The 16,920-nt window shown below is 36.0% G+C and overlaps 1 protein-coding gene across 4 annotated transcripts; it reads right to left on the bottom strand.

The window, feature by feature from the left end:
• Positions 1–2,236: 2,236 nt before the first annotated feature.
• On the bottom strand, positions 2,237–16,087 carry LOC140832938 (uncharacterized). Of its 4 annotated transcripts, none has more exons than XM_073197251.1 (25): positions 15,750–16,087; positions 15,449–15,550; positions 14,047–14,398; positions 13,518–13,675; positions 12,980–13,219; positions 12,281–12,390; positions 12,115–12,192; positions 11,934–12,040; positions 10,259–10,353; positions 10,065–10,180; positions 9,773–9,876; positions 9,618–9,695; positions 9,406–9,484; positions 9,102–9,270; positions 8,377–8,447; positions 7,401–7,481; positions 7,243–7,313; positions 6,778–6,874; positions 6,611–6,670; positions 6,189–6,243; positions 5,700–6,085; positions 3,725–5,602; positions 3,042–3,608; positions 2,905–2,963; positions 2,237–2,780 (listed from the first exon to the last, which is right to left on the bottom strand). In XM_073197251.1, exons 3-25 carry the CDS (start codon positions 14,391–14,393, stop codon positions 2,585–2,587), a joined length of 5,202 nt encoding a protein of 1,733 aa, XP_073053352.1. In that variant the 5' UTR covers positions 14,394–14,398; positions 15,449–15,550; positions 15,750–16,087; the 3' UTR covers positions 2,237–2,584. The 4 variants fall into 4 exon arrangements, with proteins under 4 accessions (XP_073053352.1, XP_073053348.1, XP_073053350.1 ...); XM_073197247.1 differs by having other exon boundaries at positions 5,694–6,085; XM_073197249.1 differs by having other exon boundaries at positions 5,694–6,085; positions 15,442–15,550.
• Between the last annotated feature and the right edge of the window lie 833 nt (positions 16,088–16,920).

A 16,920-nucleotide genomic window follows, 5' to 3' on the forward strand; every position in this document is an offset into this window, starting at 1 on the left:
ACTAAATTATAGTCGTTCAAATCTGAACGTTGCAGATTTTCTATAAAAGGCCATCTTAATATTCAATAAGCTCACTCTTGACACTTCTACGACCTGTCATCTATTATATCTGATATTCAAAGCTTTGTTGAAATATTTCAAGCACATATATAAAGATATATCCGATCTATATCAGAGGTCATTTGTGCTGAACAAATCATTCACAAGTGTTTCAAATTTTATCTTGTATTTTGTGTGAGTATGTAATTGACAAAAATAGTCTTTTTGATAATCTTTATTTGTTAAGAAAATTTGTTGCTAAGAGTTGTAATAGAGAATGTTCAAGTCCTGTTAAAGTAGGTGTTTACTAAAGTTGTAAAAATCAAATTCTTTTAGTAGATATCATGTAGAAACAGAAGAAGTGGAGACGTAGAAGAGAATTATCAATCGAACTTCCATAAACAATCAATGTGTTAATTACTTTCAATTGTGTTTTTCATTAGCAATGCGCAACTAGCTCTCTACTGATTCTACTTTGGTTCACAAATTTTGGTTGGACTTTGGATAAGCTACTCATGTGTTTTTAATAAAATGATATTACATAAATTTTATAAGATATATAACAAAATGCAACAAAATAAATGTCAACTTTGAGAGCAATACATATGATTCTTATATTTTATGAAATGTATTTAAGTATTATTGTCCGGTGAAGAGGGAATGAAAATGGAGTGCATTTAACATATTTTGAAACGTAAATATCTATGCTCTAGTCTAAATGATTCTTCATTGATTAATAGTAATAGATAATATAAAATGGACACAGAAATAGTGTGCACGGTTTGATATTAAAAAAATTGAATAAAAATTTATATATATTTTGTTATTGTAAGACCGAGTGCTTGACGATTTAACAAAAATTATAGTTGGTGGTGATGGTACAACTCAAATCTTTTAAATCACACAACAGCTTAAGCACAATGGTTCGATCGCTCTTCCAGCATGTAAAATTATTGCACCTAATAATCTCCCTCTCAATAATTACACTTCTTGCAATAAATGAGAATCGAACTGTGACTAGTCATCATTTAATTACATCTGCACATAGATTCAGGGAGAAGACTATTTTCTAGCAATTAGAAGTTTTCTATGAATTATTTACTTATATGGGTTTATTTAAAAATATTAAGTTCGAGGTTTTATTTTTATTTTTTAAAAAAAACTTTACATGTATGGCATCAAAGATTTTCGAGTGAGAAAAAGCTTAAATTAAAAAACAAAGGACACTATTGTAGACATTCATTTAGATGCCAATGGAACTACCAAAAGTGGTGAAAGGAAAGAAACAACATATTTGAGGTGCTGAATACCACCTATTAACGTACATGACTGGCTTAGCCAGTCTGTACGAACACCTTACCGAATCATGTTATCTAGTTTTTTTAAAAATGGACCCATCCATGGATTTCGAGCTCGGAACTGATTCGGTTGAGGATGCATTGCATGGTGATGTGATAAACAGTATAAAGCCTATAGGTGGTATTCTTGGCCAGGAACACTTAAGTACTGTTTTATCAAGGGCGGTGGGACCAGAGAGATTGCATTTGGTTCGGGTGAAAACGACAATATGGGGACAACTCGCTGAGTTTCTGGAGAAGGAAAGGAAGATTTGAAGGGTGGATTAGAAGTCAGGCAGGAAATGTGCAGAAATGGGTGACTTTAGTTCATGTAGCTGTGGTGAATGTAAAGCATCTTCTGCCCAATAACCAGCCTTTTAACACTACCACAAACTCAACTCTTGCACACCCATACTAATGTTGTGCGATAGAACGTGTTTAATAACTTGAGACATACTCAAATACCATAGAAGTGGGAGTTGTAGTACGAACAATAAGGTTCCTTGGCAATTTGAATCACAAAATTCGAAACAAATTTCAAATTCACTATCAAGTTAAACAATTTGGACAGTACTCATTATGGATATCAAATAAACTCAAGATATGTCATTTGAAATACAATCATCAAAGCTTTCCTCAAATCAAATCTCTTCCTCCAAATCTAATATATTGATCCAAACATAACATAAAGGAATCACCTAGTTAATCAAGAAAACGAGCACACACAATATTACATCTTCATTTTTCTAAGGATGATATGGGTAGCGACATCATCATTCAGTCTCTTTGAAAGTGATCGAGTCTCATATTTTGCATCAACATCTCATATTTTGCATCAACAGAACAGTAAAAACTGAAAATAACCTATAAGACAATGTAACATTGAAAATGAAGTGGTACAATCCATCCACAAAGTCAACAATGATTTTCATTTGAAGCAAGAGTCTATACAATAGATGCCCATCTTTAAGGTCTAAAAATGTACATGAAAGAATTTTCTAAGCGGCGATAATCACCAAGCTGTTAGCTTTCTGTAGCCAGTATCTCTGTCCTATGTTTTATCACTGAAAGATTCTAAATTGGCCCAGGCTTCAACTTGATGGAAAAATATAAAAATAAAGAGTTGATGGAAGAATACATACAGTTAGAGGAGCCTGGTGTAAGGGAACTTGAGGGCTAGTTGATCTACAAAATTGTATCCAGTTCAACTACAAAGGCAATAGCGTCCTTCTGAACCAATCAGATAGGTGTTTCATTTTTAAAGAAAGTTCTGCATTCTTTCCAAAGTAAGTCTCAGTATTTGAAAGCATAACTTCAATATCGTGCTTCATTGCCTCCAGACTTCTGTAATAATTATTTTCTAGCCTGGACTGAATAAGTTCCAGAGTCAACGGAACAGGGAACCTGTAAAGTAATATTTAGCAAGAAGCATGAAAGACCGAGTCAATTAACACACATAGGAATAAAAAGAAAATACTGATCGAGTGCTAGAAAACATCAAAAAGTCCGAGAGGCACGGAAGTCCAACCTGTTAATAAACTGTGTCTTCTGAGAAACTTGTTTCAACTTATTGACTCCGTAGTAATCCTACAAGAAATCAAAACATATTTTAACCTCATTTCAGTCTATCTGCCAGTTCCACATACTAAAGGTATGCTTCGTTACCTGGGTCTTGTATCCAGATTGCTCCAACTTGTTAAAAGCACGCAGAAGCTCTTCTCTAATACCATCTTCAATATGAAGCTGCTCCACATTTGTATCCGCATCATATAGTTCCCATGGACTATGTAGATGTGTCTCAGTTGGATCAGTTTTGTACTTGACAACATATCTTTCCCATGGACTATCTAGAAATTCAAATGATTTAGGCTTCACGGCTAAGATTCGACCTTCCCACCAACTACCGTTCTCAACACCCTCATTTTTCCACCAGACTTGACACTTGTCTCGGGAAGTCCAATTTCGCTTCACAGCTGCATCATACCTACGTTTCTCAACAAGAAAATCAGGGAAACCAGTTACTTCTGGGAGAGCCAACTTAAATGATCCCACTACTTCGGAAGGAGAAACAAATTTAAGTGTCATTTTACAGCTGCTCTCCCCAGAACCCGGACGTGTCGAATACTCAAGGTTTTGGACCCTACAAAACTCTACAGCCTTAATGTTTTGCTTAATAGTTTCCCATGGGCCTGTCTCCCATGAATTACTATGACTTATGTACTCCTGATGGCCCTGAAGAATAAGAAGCCAGAAAGATAATAATAAGATTAAAAGATAGAAGACTAATTCAGTGGAATTGTAGAAGAAGAGAGAGAAAGATGACAAAAGGAGCTACAAAAGTACAAAACCTGTCTCAAATACACGACTTCATCCCCTAGTTGGGGTATATACCGGGAACCTTCCTCATGTGCAGACATCGTCAGCCATGAACTTTTACTCAATTGATTGGATTTCCTTCCATCTGCTGGACTAGTTTCACGAACATAGTGACCACCTTTTCTATTTCTAGTGGCTCTTAATCTAACAGATGTCCTAGAGTCTGATCTCCATTCTTCACAGGAGTTCTCTTCGGCTATGCTCATGGAAGCCTTTTCAACGTGTGCTGAAGGATCTTCTGAATCATCATGAGTCCCCTTATATTTAAAATTGCTGTCAGAAATATTTGGATCACGCATAGCTGACCTCAACCGAATTGATCTAGCCCTACGTATCCCTTCTGGTGCGATCTCAATACCATGGTCGAGCTTATATTTTCCAGAATGTGAAGTGCTTGCTTCCATGCCAGCACAGTGACCTTCCGCATTACTCCTACTTTTTGAAGGCTTTGACCTCCTATAGACTGCAGTAAATATCCTTTTATTTGAATCCAATTTCAAGGATTCTTCTATGACGGGAGTTTCTTTGATCAGATCCTCTGATTCCATCATTTCATTACGATCTCTGTTGTCTGAACATGTTATCCCAGTGTCATCACAAACAGTAACTTTTGGATCTAAATTCTTCTCTGTTCCAAGGTTATCACATATGGCACCATGCATATTTTTAACATTGTCATCTGACTTAATTACAAATTTTCTAGCGCTATCATAATCTCTTGGGATAGTACTTGACTTTATCCGTAATTTTGTGGCAACTGGTGTACCATTCTCTTTCAATGGAAAATGATTGCCATTTACATAAGAAACTGAAGGTGCAGTCGTACCGCCATAAACTCTGTGAATTTGAGTTGATAATACATTAGCATCCTTGCTCTCATTCAACTCCAAGTGTTTCTCATCATTTTCTACTCTCTCCAAACTTTCCGGCACACTGGTTCCACAAATTTGTTCATTTACACTGACAATTTCTTCCACACTACCTTCTCGAGTTTGGATTCGTGAATCTGGAGATTTCGTTTGATATTCCATCACAGAAGTGGAATGACCATTCAAAATTCTTTCAGCAGTAACATGCTGATCAATAGCCGAACCAGATCCAGTATGCAACCCTGCTGACAATATTTCTCCAATCTTCAAACGCTTAGAGGTGCGAGCCTTGACACCTCCCCATCTAATCGGACCGTCTTTGCAACCTCCAAGATAGTCTAAACAACTATGTGTCATAGAGGGTTTCTGTAAATCATCATCAGCTTCACAAACACCGCATTCCTCATCCTGAGAAAAACTTCGACTTATTTCATCAATTCTGAGAGGAGCCCTACATGATGAGCCTACAAAAGCATGTTGGCGGTCCTCAATTTTCAACCCATTATTTTGTTGAGGGGCAACTTTGCTTGCATCACGGTTTGGGAACTTTATGATTAATCTCTTCTTGCCTGCAGAACTTGAATGAGACTCAGGACATGGGTAAGGATGATTTATATCCACAGACGGATCCAAGGATATTTCTTTTCCTTTAGAATGTTCATCCCACTCATTTTGCAAAGACGCCTCTGACTCTTCAGTTGTGAAGCTCGAATCTGGCAAAGTAGATTCACTTTCTGAAGAATTTTCATCCCAATCATTTATGTCTCCATCCGTAGATGTTCCAGTGATTCGAGAAAAAAGATTAAGAGCATTTCTAGCAGCAGCTCTTTGAGGCCGTGAAAACTTCGACGATGACTTTTTCTTCGAGGTTTTCCTGCCAATTTTTGATTTTCTAGCTCGGTTGTTCCTGATTAAACTGTCATCACACACATCCAAGATCTTCCTCTTCACACGCCTCCCAGAGGATGTTGTGACATCCGCCTAATACGTTGAAAGAAGAGAGATGATAGTGCATGATTTCATTACCTGTAAAATTGACACAGATAGAAACTATATAGCAAGAAAGAATTACCCTTGCCTTTCGCTTTTTTCTCTTTGATCTACGAAGGCCATCTCTGATAGAATCCTCTTCGCTGCTTTCTGAACTGCAATCTGGATCTCCAGAATTGGAACTTAAGCTTACTCGCTCGCCTCCAGATGAGTTATCCTCTGTTACATGATACTCTGAATCATTATCATCGCTGAGTATTTCAATTTCTGGTTCCCATTCCATCGCATCAACAAACTCAGGAAGTGGATCAACAAATGTATCCAAGTCTATAATAGGAAGCATATAATCTTGGTCCAGACTGAAATCTACCCCAACAGAAAGCCTAATCGATGATGGGCGCCACTCAATTCCAAAACCTCCCAGCCTCCGTTTCTGGTACATGCTCTGATAAGGCTCTGGATATGGAATCATTCCTGCAATTTCGAACACCCAGCAAACATGGTGGCACAATGTGTAAAAGAATAGAAGAGCATGTGTGCTATAAAAAAGTAAACATAAAAAAGAGTGAACAAAAACCTGAATCGCAGAGAAGATCTTGCATATTCCTTCGATAAGGAGCAAGTTGAGTCTCCTAATAAATAAAACAATCTTATCAAGAATTAATCAATCGTCTAGGCTAGACTAAAGTAGCATTTAACATGTGTATGAAGTCTGGCGATGAAATTCTAAGAATTAATAAATCGTCTAGGCCAGTATGCAAGTTTTCCCTGGTTAAATCAACCTAGGGTTAATTGTCAACAAATAGAGACCTCAAAACCATAGAAGACAAGATATAATTTATTGCATTCTGGGACAGGATATATCAATCACATAAAGAAAATACAATATCAGGACTCACATAAAATAATTAACATGGGAAATCCGTGAGGAATCGAGTAAGAATATGCAACACTGAAAGGGGAGAAAATCCCATAAGCAGAAACACAAAAGACACTAACCTGATCGAGAACATTTCCGTGTGTATCCTGGATAAGAGGACGATAGTCTCCCAAAAAGAACTGGTAACAAAAGCATAAAAACCTTATTATTCGACTCAATTGCTAGATAAGCAAACCGTGTATTCATAGTTACTAAATTAATAAGCATATTTGCAGTTTTAACAAACCTGGTCATATTTGGCATCTTTCTGGGATTCACCTTGCCCCGTATTCAATATATATAATTGTCCAACATCATCGGAGAGGATAATCGATGTCCCATCCCTGGATTAAAAAGAAAATCAAAATTGGCAAATTAGATAGCAATATCAGATTAATAAAACTGACAGATGGCCATCCCTGATTTTCAAAATTTCCATACTTAGTAAGAGTCAGTCAAACCAATTTTCTTCGCTAAATATCTTTATTGATGGAATGTATTAAGATAAGCAAATGTATAAACAGTGTCCTTTCACTAAATTGAGAAAAAAGCTTTATTGAAACAATAAGGCGGAAGGAAGCTTAATCAACTTTGAAACTTTAACAGAAGGAGTGAACCTTCAGGAATCAGGACCAAGTAACAAAGATGGACAGCAAAAAAAACGCAACGGAATGAAACTAAATAGATAAAGTTTCCAGAATGGTTAACTCACGGAGAAAATTTTCCATCAATCAGCTTGAATTGGCCAATTTCATAAGTGCGGATAGGCGTGCCTTCCCATATCTACAGATACAGAAAGAGAAAAGAAGCAGGGTGATAAATTAAGTAGCAGTCTTTAAGCATATCAAAAATCGATGGCCGTGAACTCACATCCCACACTATTGTTTTCCCATCATATCCAGCACTCATTGCTATTCGAGGATTGAAAGGGTGAACATCCAGTACATAAGTCTGCAAAAATAAAAATAAAATAAAATAAAATAAAGGTAGAACTAAATAAGAACGGGTAAAGTTGTACACTTTTTGGTAGACATTAACACTGAATACTTAATCCCAAAAATAAAACAAATATCGATGTAGAAACATTTTTCCTACCAGACAATGCAATGAACAAAGTAAGTTACAGGAGCATGAGCAACCGCTGACATGTGAAATGAATAGTTGAGACGACAAGACTAGGTGAAATGAAAGATTGTGTCGAGAATGAAGATTTTACTGCTTCAATAAGATGTTCAGGCAAAATTTTCATCTGGAATGCACAGATTTGCATCCAAAGGGGAGAGGCACGAGAGTAACTACTGTTTGTATGCCAGTGTTCAGTCGATATCTGACTTTGTGAAGTAAAAGTTCCAGAACTAAGTGATTTCGCAAAAAAGGCTCTAGCAGTAATATCACTGAAAGACTATCTAAGAAAGAATGTTAAGAAAACTTGGAAAGTATCTCACAAACTCCACAAGAAATGTTGGCAATATTGAATAACGCATTGCTTCTTGAGAGTATAATTTTCAAATTTAAAAATGCTGCCAATAGAGATACAGAAGGTTGTGGTATGTATCACGCATATTAAATTGAGCGAGCGTATGGAACTTTTGTTCATATAACAGATTTGATTTTTCCATATTTAAAAATCATAACATACTTGAAGAATGTTCACTAGTACACACTCATTTCTCATAAAAGGTCTTAAACGAACTTTTGACATAAAGAACATGCATGTCAATGAAAAACAAGATCATTGAGAAAGTGCAATATGGATACTTCACAATCATAAGAATTAAAAGTGCATGAGTAATCAAAATAACAGAATAAAATGTACTTTTAATGGATCACCCAATGGTGAACTTACAGATTCAGTATGGCCAGTCAGAGAGTGAACTAAACTACCATCAACAGCATTCCAAACACATATTCTGCAATCTGCAAATGAGAGAACATCTCCAAGAACTAAGGCCAGAAAAAACTAGCTTAATTATGCATGACACCAAATTACAAAATGAAATTTATCAAGCTTCAAGCCTAAGCAGAAAATAACAAAGTTGTGATACATCCATAAAACATGCAACCGGAACAATTACAAAAGCCTCAAATTCTTCTCTAGGTGAATTCCAGCTCTTACCCAAAAACCACACAAGGTGTACGGGCAGCGCTATTCCATAAAAACGAGGGAGAAAATTAAAGTGGCAAACTAGGAGATAATAAAACAAAGATCTACAGAAGCCATTTCATACAAATACCAGAAAATAACGAGGGCGAGCAATAAAGTAGCAAAATAGGAGATAATCAAATAATGATCTACAGCAGCCATTTTATGCAAAGACTAGAAAACCATGAGCCACGTATTAGCTAAAGATGCTTAACAACTTCACTATTTGAACAGAAATTCAACAAAAGTATTAGCAGAAGGCACTTAGTGGGATAAAGGCTCGAGTTTTGTTGTTGTTGTGCATTAGCAAAAGGCACTTGACCACTTCATTGTTCACAGAAATTTCAAATAAATTTTCAAAATGGCAATGCTCCAATAAAATGGCTGAAGTATTAGACAATAAATACACATGCAAATAATTTTCATACCCATTATAGCTGCAAGAACAAAGCGATTATCCAGACTCCACGCAATCATATTCACACCACGAGGAGTAGGAAGAATTCTTTGACGTGGACCACCTCGAGGGGGTTGAGGAGGCATAGGAGGTGGTGGAACTTTAAGATGATATGCTCGTATCCACCGCCCAGTTTTTCCCTAAAACAAGATAGCTCCATCAGCTTCAGTGAAATCAAATGGGGTGGAACTAATCAATCCAGAGAAGCAAAGAAACACTTCTACATGACAGGGAAAATACCAACAAAATTCAGTTTTATAAGGATCAAAACTAACATGTGATTTACGTGATCTTGGAATCCAGATAATAGCACTGCCATCACGAGAGCATGTGACTATATTGTCATGGTTGAACCTGGACATCATCAAATGGAAAAGTATATAAACTAATTGCAAAAGGTAAGGAAAAGAAAATCTCATCAAATAGAGAAGTTAGTGCAGCAAAGATGGAACAAAGGGAATAAGATTAAGGCACAACAAAAACACACCATGAATTTTTGAATTTTGGCACAGTATCTTCCTTTGAGGCATCAGAGAAAGAAAACCGAGCAGTCGCCGCACAGCCACTGCATTACATCACAAAACAATATATAGGCAGACACTCAAAACATCAGGCATTGCAAAAATATAAGCTCAGACAAACCTGAACTGCACATAATTTACATCATTCTCATGACCAGCCAAAATGTCTATCTCGTGATTAGGTTGCTCTGAATCATCTGAACTAGATTTAAATGCATTCCAGACCTGTAAAGACAGTTTTCCACAAGAACATAAGATACCATGCCAATAAGATTTGGAGAAATTTCTATTTCTGATTTAATATTAGGGTGCGCTTGGATTGAGGGATTTGAAAACATTTTGACTGTTGCCCCAGAATTATTTTTCTTTATTATGAAAATGCAATATAACTCCAAGCAAAAGTTAGGTCATGCCCTTGCAAGAGTGTCTGAGCTGCCAGTGACAAAAAAAGTTCCACTAGCATTGAATGCACAACAGAAAATCTGGTGGCTCTGCTGAGTTGTGCTGGATGATGAAACATTGTTTCTCCCTATAATTCAAATTTCCAACAATAAATAACTGCAAAAGCTGATCACAAAATATAGTTACGAAAAGAGTGGCTGCTAACCAATTATCGAATCAGAAGGTTTGGGAACATATATACGCGGACTAAACTGGGAATATCTGGCATCCCAGATCCGACAAGATCCATCATCGGATGACCTGTCACAGAAATACAAACCCCCTCATTAACAAATAACAAGTGAACGTGATAATAGATAAGAAAAGCAATTTCTTTGAAAAAGGCATATGAGCAAAAAGTTTAATCATCAGGAACTTTCATTGTTATGCAAACAAAAGAAGTGGAATATATATACACAAGTAGCAGGCAGTTACAACTAGATCTACACAAATAATGGGACGCAAAGACAAACCACCACAGAACTCATAAAGATGAATATGATTAAAGTATTCCAGGACATCACAAGGCTTTTCCCAGGGGATATCTGTGAGCACATAAGATATTCTTATTGAACAATTCTAAATGTCCAAATTCAGCTGTGAACGGGAATTTTGTTATGTTCGTAAAAAGGTCGCTTTTTTAAGCAACATAGATTAGTTATCTTATACTATATGTTAAATTAAGCATAATTTTAACAAAATAGTGTCATTGTCTGTTATTTATAATCCCTAAAATACCCTTATTCTTATATCAATACCTCAAACACTCAATTCTTTATCCGATAGAACCACCTCGACCACATGATCATTGCTGACTCGAGATCTCTATCTTTAGATAAAAATAAATTTATAAAAAACTTTTTAAAAAAGGCATTTAAAAATCAGAAAATTTTGAATTTGATTTTTAATTTTTCCAGATTTTATTTCTAATTTTTTTAATAAGAGTGCTTATATAAAAAAAATAGAATGTACAAGTACGCAAAGCGTGTAGAGGGGCAATAATATTCAAGGAATGCTACTTATATAATGACCCTAGTGCACTGCATTTCTACTTGCAGGCACCATCCCCAAGCCCAGCTTGTCGGCATCAACTTTAGGGAAATCAGGAAATGGAATATCATTTCTCAATTGTTAGGATATGATCGCAGTCAAAACGAACAAAGCCAATAAATGTAGAAGTTAAGCTTTCAAAGAAACTTGAAATAACCATTTTTGAAAGCAAGAGTGGAAGCAGGTTAGGTGCAAGCAAAAACTTTGTAGTTGGAGCCTCGATTGTTGTCATCATTCCCATGCACTAAAAGCATTACAAGATGATACCATATAGACCTGGAGTATTACTGATGTAAGACACCCCAATAATGCTAATCATCACGGGCAAACAAGAGAGTGCAATGAAATCATGGTGAGTCTAAAAGGGAAGATTATAGAGCCCCACATCGATTGCCAAACAAAATTTGACTGGTTCAGAACTAGGCATAATGAACTTACTCCTGTGGCTCTAATAGCAATTACTTCTATTGCACATACATCATTACACAAAAATATTGATGAATGAAGCTCTAAGTAGAAGATTTTTTACCCCTGTTTACCAATCCTTGCCTTTATTCTCTGAAGAAGATCATGGTTTAACTTACATCAAGAATTATACTAAAGTGTTAAAGGCAGTCATGAATATACTTATCAACATAGTCTTTTTTTTTTGTAGCAACTACAATAGAAATGAGAATGAGCACAATGTTTAGACATGTAGAGACGAGATATCTCAATTACAAAAACCAACTAAGACAACAAATCCAACAAAAGTCGACCGGCAATATGATTAGTTTAAATAAAACACTTACGATAAAAGTTGATAGGGAGCACTTGATCTAGGACTGAATGCAATTGCAGTGACAGCTCCAGTATGACTTCGCAATATAGATATCGGCATTCCATCGGGTAGGCGCCACTGTTTTCAGATGAAAAAGTCATACGCCTAATCATAGTCAAATCCTAAGAGATGATACGAAGAAGGAATCCTACAACTCGAATGACGCAGTCATTTGAAGCTGAGGCCACTAAAGTGTTGTTGAAGTTCACGGCCAGGTCGGTGATGTCACCCTTGAAGTATAAAGCGACACATAAGCCACATAAATCAAAGAGAGAAGGGAATGAGTTGGGGGTCAAGGCTATTAAAATGACAGCTCACCTCATGCCCTCTGCAGCTAGCCAAACAATAAGCAGTTTCCATTGACCAAATTTTGACAAGGCGGTCATCGGAACCAGTGACGACATATCTTCCAGATCGATCAAATATAGCTTGCAAAGAGTAAATTTTGGGACAGGAATCTAATGAGATTGCTTGATAATAATATATTACTTAACACATAATTTAACTGCAAGATGATAATATAGAATCACAATAGAAAAATGCATCTTAATGCCAAAGCAGTTGGAAATATGAGTAATAAATAATATGATCAAAAGGAGTCAAGAGTTGATGCAAAGACAGGGATGCTTTTCAAATAACCCTAAAATTGCAAATGAATTGGGGGAAAGGAGGAGAAGGTAAATGATTCAATCCAAAGGTAATTGGTTTTTAAGAATGAAAAACTTCAGCTCCATAAAAGTCTATCATGCATCCTAGGGAAACAAAAGAGGTAACTTGATAAGTTAACAAGATAGAAATGTTTACAAAATCCAAAAGTAGATATTTTCTAGATATTTCAAGAAACCATAAGGAACTACAAGAGGCCAAAGTTACTCCACTCGATTTAACTGAAGAGCATCAAACTCTGTAACATCATCCTCACTCAGCATAACAAAACCACAAAAAAAAAATCAATTAATTCCAGATATTGGTTATTGCTTAAACCTAGGAGATAAGGAAATGAAGGTAAAACCTTACCACAATAAACAGCATTACGATGTCCTCTAACTCTTTTAATATTTTGCATCTTTTGTACCAGAGTGGATGGTTTTATAATAGCATGACATGCTGCACGAGTAGATGGAGCACGATGATGCCTAGCAAAGCCACCACCAATTTCTCTTAACCTTAGACCACGCACTTGATCAGCCTGCCTGTGGGGCCAGCGCATGTAGGCTGGAGGAAGTTTGTCTTTGTCTATTCCCTTATTTTGATCATCTTGAGCAAGAGAGCATTTCAGAAAACTTCCATAAAAAATCAAAGCATATAATTTAAAAAGGCGCCATTGGAAAGTCAAAATGTCCATTACCTCAAATTTAACATTATTACTTCTTACAAAGGACTATAAATTTGTATCAACTTCATAGAATAGCTGAACAGGTGAAAACATCGCCGCTGATTATTATAGAAAACTAAATTTCCAGAACAATATCAGCATGTGGTGACTCATGAACTGTTAGGATCCAACATTACAATTAAAGAATTAACGGGCATGGCCAAAGTTATTGTCACATACTTGCTAGAAGTGAAAAGCAACCAGTTCCCAGGAGTGTAGGCACTTTAGCTGCATTGAATACATTTCCTCCAATCAAGCCTTTTGAGGGAGCACTTGCATCTAACATCATCAATTGCTCTAAGAGTTTTATCAAGTGATCTTGACCAATGTGGGGATGCCTGGTAGAACATTTATTGCCCAAATCATAATGAGAAGATACAATTAGAAAACGAAGAAGTTCATCCACACTTAAACTTAAGACAAGCATTGAAACTAAGGCTTCTAATCACTGTACAGCAAAAAATTAACTTTGTCACAGTAAAAAAACTTCCACTCGTCATTGGAGCAAAGCTAGTATATTTCCTGATGTCAGGCTACATGCTACCCGTGATATATCTCAAACAACCATGAAATATGTTCGATGCTTCCAGTAAAGAAACAGTGGGGAGATTGATCAGTAAGCAGTGATCGAAATACATTTTCCAGCAACCACTGGAATAAGAACTACATATTATCCATCCTGATAAAAAGTGCCAACAACAAACATTACCTCTCCACCAACTTATTATAACTGAGAGGAAAAGACATGCCATTGTCATTTTCATCTCTGCTTTGCGAACCATTTCTCGAATACCATGCATGATATCTTCTGGGTAGAAGTTGATGCTCCAAAAGTTCATTCCATAATTGCCCATATGTTCGGAGACATGGTCCAGCTGAGAGGAAATGCATGATGAGAAAGTACACCTCCTTAAGGTCAATATCCAGATGACTTTCCATCTGTCTTCTTTGCGAAACTGCCAAGCTGGCTTTCCCATTTTCCTTACTGGTGAAAGTTAAAGATTTAATGCTTATGGGAGGTGCATCACCAGTGGGGACGTGCTTTTGAAGAGCCATGTATCCTGCAAGATTTAAAATAAAACTTACATTACAATGTTCTCAGAAAACTGGAACATCTAACAAAAAAATTTCCAACCTTCCAATGGAAACAAACAGATATGAAAATTTTCGAAGGAATGAAGAGAAGAAGATGTGTGATTTCAAGGATTCATCGTCAACTGTCAGTGATAATGGAATAAAGCAAAAACCAGAACAACTAGTGATTGCATGAAACTCCTTCCAACATCATTCCACCTCCAAAACAAAATCAAATAGAAGCAATGATAATTTTCCTAACAAGATGAAAGTTTATTTGAAATTGCTGTCTCGATGTTGTAAAGTTTACCTCCATATTCCATGCAGGAAAACAATCATGGATGGGACTGAGACATTCTAAAGTTTACTTCCATACAAGAACCGAAGCAATGATAACTTCATGACAACATAACAATTTTATTTCAAATCAGTCAGTCTTCAAGTGTTTCACACATCAGTACATACACGGTGAGGGCAATCTATTTGAGAAGCATTCTAAACTATATATCCATGAAGAACATTTTTTCTGGCACCAGCTTTCATGATGTATGCAAATCTTAATCCCCAAGAGTTGTCCAACAGGAATTAGAAATATTTCGCAATACCTGAATGACAATTTAACATCATTCCATGGGTCACAACATCTACATGAGGCTCTTAGCTTTTATCTCTACCAGTAAACATAAAAAAGTTCATAAACACCTACAATCTTGAGAAATGCCAGAACCACCTGAAATAATTTCCATTCAATGGCTACACCGATTTCACAGCCCATAAACCCTGCAACAATTTTCACTCAATGGCTAACTCAGCAAAGGACCAACTGAAATCACAAAGCTTTCCGAAACAAAAAAAGCTGCATGCACAACCACCGCATTCTCACAATCTCAGGCCCGCCATACAACATACAAGAGAGAATAATAAGGCACGCCATGAGCAGCTTTAACATTTTCGAGAATGCATTAATATGTAGTGTACAAACAATAATAAGAAAAAAATCAAAACAATTAAAATTCGAGAAGCAGCGAACCTCAAACCTTCAATTCATTCTTCGAGAGAATCGACCAGAATGGCAGCCGTCTGAAACACAAAACTTCTAAATCCAGAATTTGGACAAACGATGACCCTCGCGCATCCCACTGTATCATTGAAAACAAAAGCCCCGATTTTTAATCTATATACACTCCAGACTGGATCAAAGCAACAAAACAAACAATCCCTGATCACAAAAATCAACCAATTTTCAATCTAAGCCCCCAGCGCATAAAAAAACCCCCAAAAAACAGCAATGAGAATGCAGAATAATATTTTTCTAGGGTTTCTAAACCGTGTAACTACCTGAAACGTAGTTCAATAATCAAAGAAGCAGCGGAGTCCACCGGAGCAGCGATGCTGATGATAAAGGGGTGTTGAGGATCGAACAAGGAAATCTTTAACGCAAAAAGGACTTCTATTCCAAATTTTGCCAAAAAAAATCAATAAAAATGCAATTTCAATGAATGACTGATGAGTGATTTGAAACCCATTTGTTTCTTGATTGTATTGTGGATTATTTGGTGGGAGCTCTGAGATTTTGTATGCAGCAGTGTAGTTTTGTATCGGTTCGTAGGAGAGAGAATTTGGTGCGAGAGACGAAGAAGAAGCGTTTTATATATCTTTACGCCCACTTTTCCAAAAATTGATGCCTTGAGATTTGGAAATATATGAAGGTTATGGGTTCTTTCCATTTCGTCTTTTTATTTTCTTATTATTGCAATCACATCCCTATGAATTTAGCATGTGAATCAAATTAGTCCAATTATATTTCATAATTGTTGAAAATAAAAATTTACGAAAAAGAATAAAATTTCAAACTCACAAATATATTAAACTACAAACTTTATAAAAAAATTCTCCACTCAATTGTGTAATTTCTTTACAAATTGAGATATATATTTATAAAATTTCTTTGAAAATAATTCAAACTATTTACATCATTACATATATCATCACACACTAATTTTCAATATTTTTAACTCTTATTTTCAACACACCCTCTTGTGATGATGATCCTGATACAATGATTGTCTTCATTACGTTTTTTATACTGTCTCGTTAAAAACATTAATAATAAAAACTCATTGGGATAAAAAAACATAATTAAAAAAATGTATTCATGTAAACTCTCCTTCATGTTAACACAAACGATTCTTCGCAAATTTCGTAGATAGCGAATTCCAATGTTATATATATGTTTCCTGAATATTGTCGTATACTTGAAGTACCTTTGTGAAGAGATCTGATAAGTTTTCACTTGATTGAATGTAGCGAATATCGATATCTTTATTATTCTTAAGCTCTTGGGTGAAAGCGAAAAACTTACGAGGAATATGTTTAGTTTTGTCGCTTTGTATGTATCTTTTTTTTCATTTGAGTAACACATATTATAGCATTATTTTCATATAGTGTCACAAGCCCACATATATTCACGACTTGCTTCACGTAGTGTAATAATCTCGATGTGATTTGA

Source organism: Primulina eburnea, chromosome 5, assembly GCF_022965805.1.
Source record: "Primulina eburnea isolate SZY01 chromosome 5, ASM2296580v1, whole genome shotgun sequence".
Taxonomy (NCBI): Eukaryota; Viridiplantae; Streptophyta; class Magnoliopsida; order Lamiales; family Gesneriaceae; genus Primulina; species Primulina eburnea.

Excerpts from the sequence above, each read along its gene's own strand:
- LOC140832938 (XM_073197247.1), bottom strand. The coding sequence starts at position 14,393 with ATGGCTCTTCAAAAGCACGTCCCCACTGGTGATGCACCTCCCATAAGC. Across the intron at positions 13,676-14,046 it reads TATAATAAGTTGGTGGAGAG|GCATCCCCACATTGGTCAAG; the intron begins GTAATGTTTGTT and ends ATGTTCTACCAG. Across the intron at positions 6,671-6,777 it reads AAGATGCCAAATATGACCAG|TTCTTTTTGGGAGACTATCG; the intron begins GTTTGTTAAAAC and ends TTTTGTTACCAG.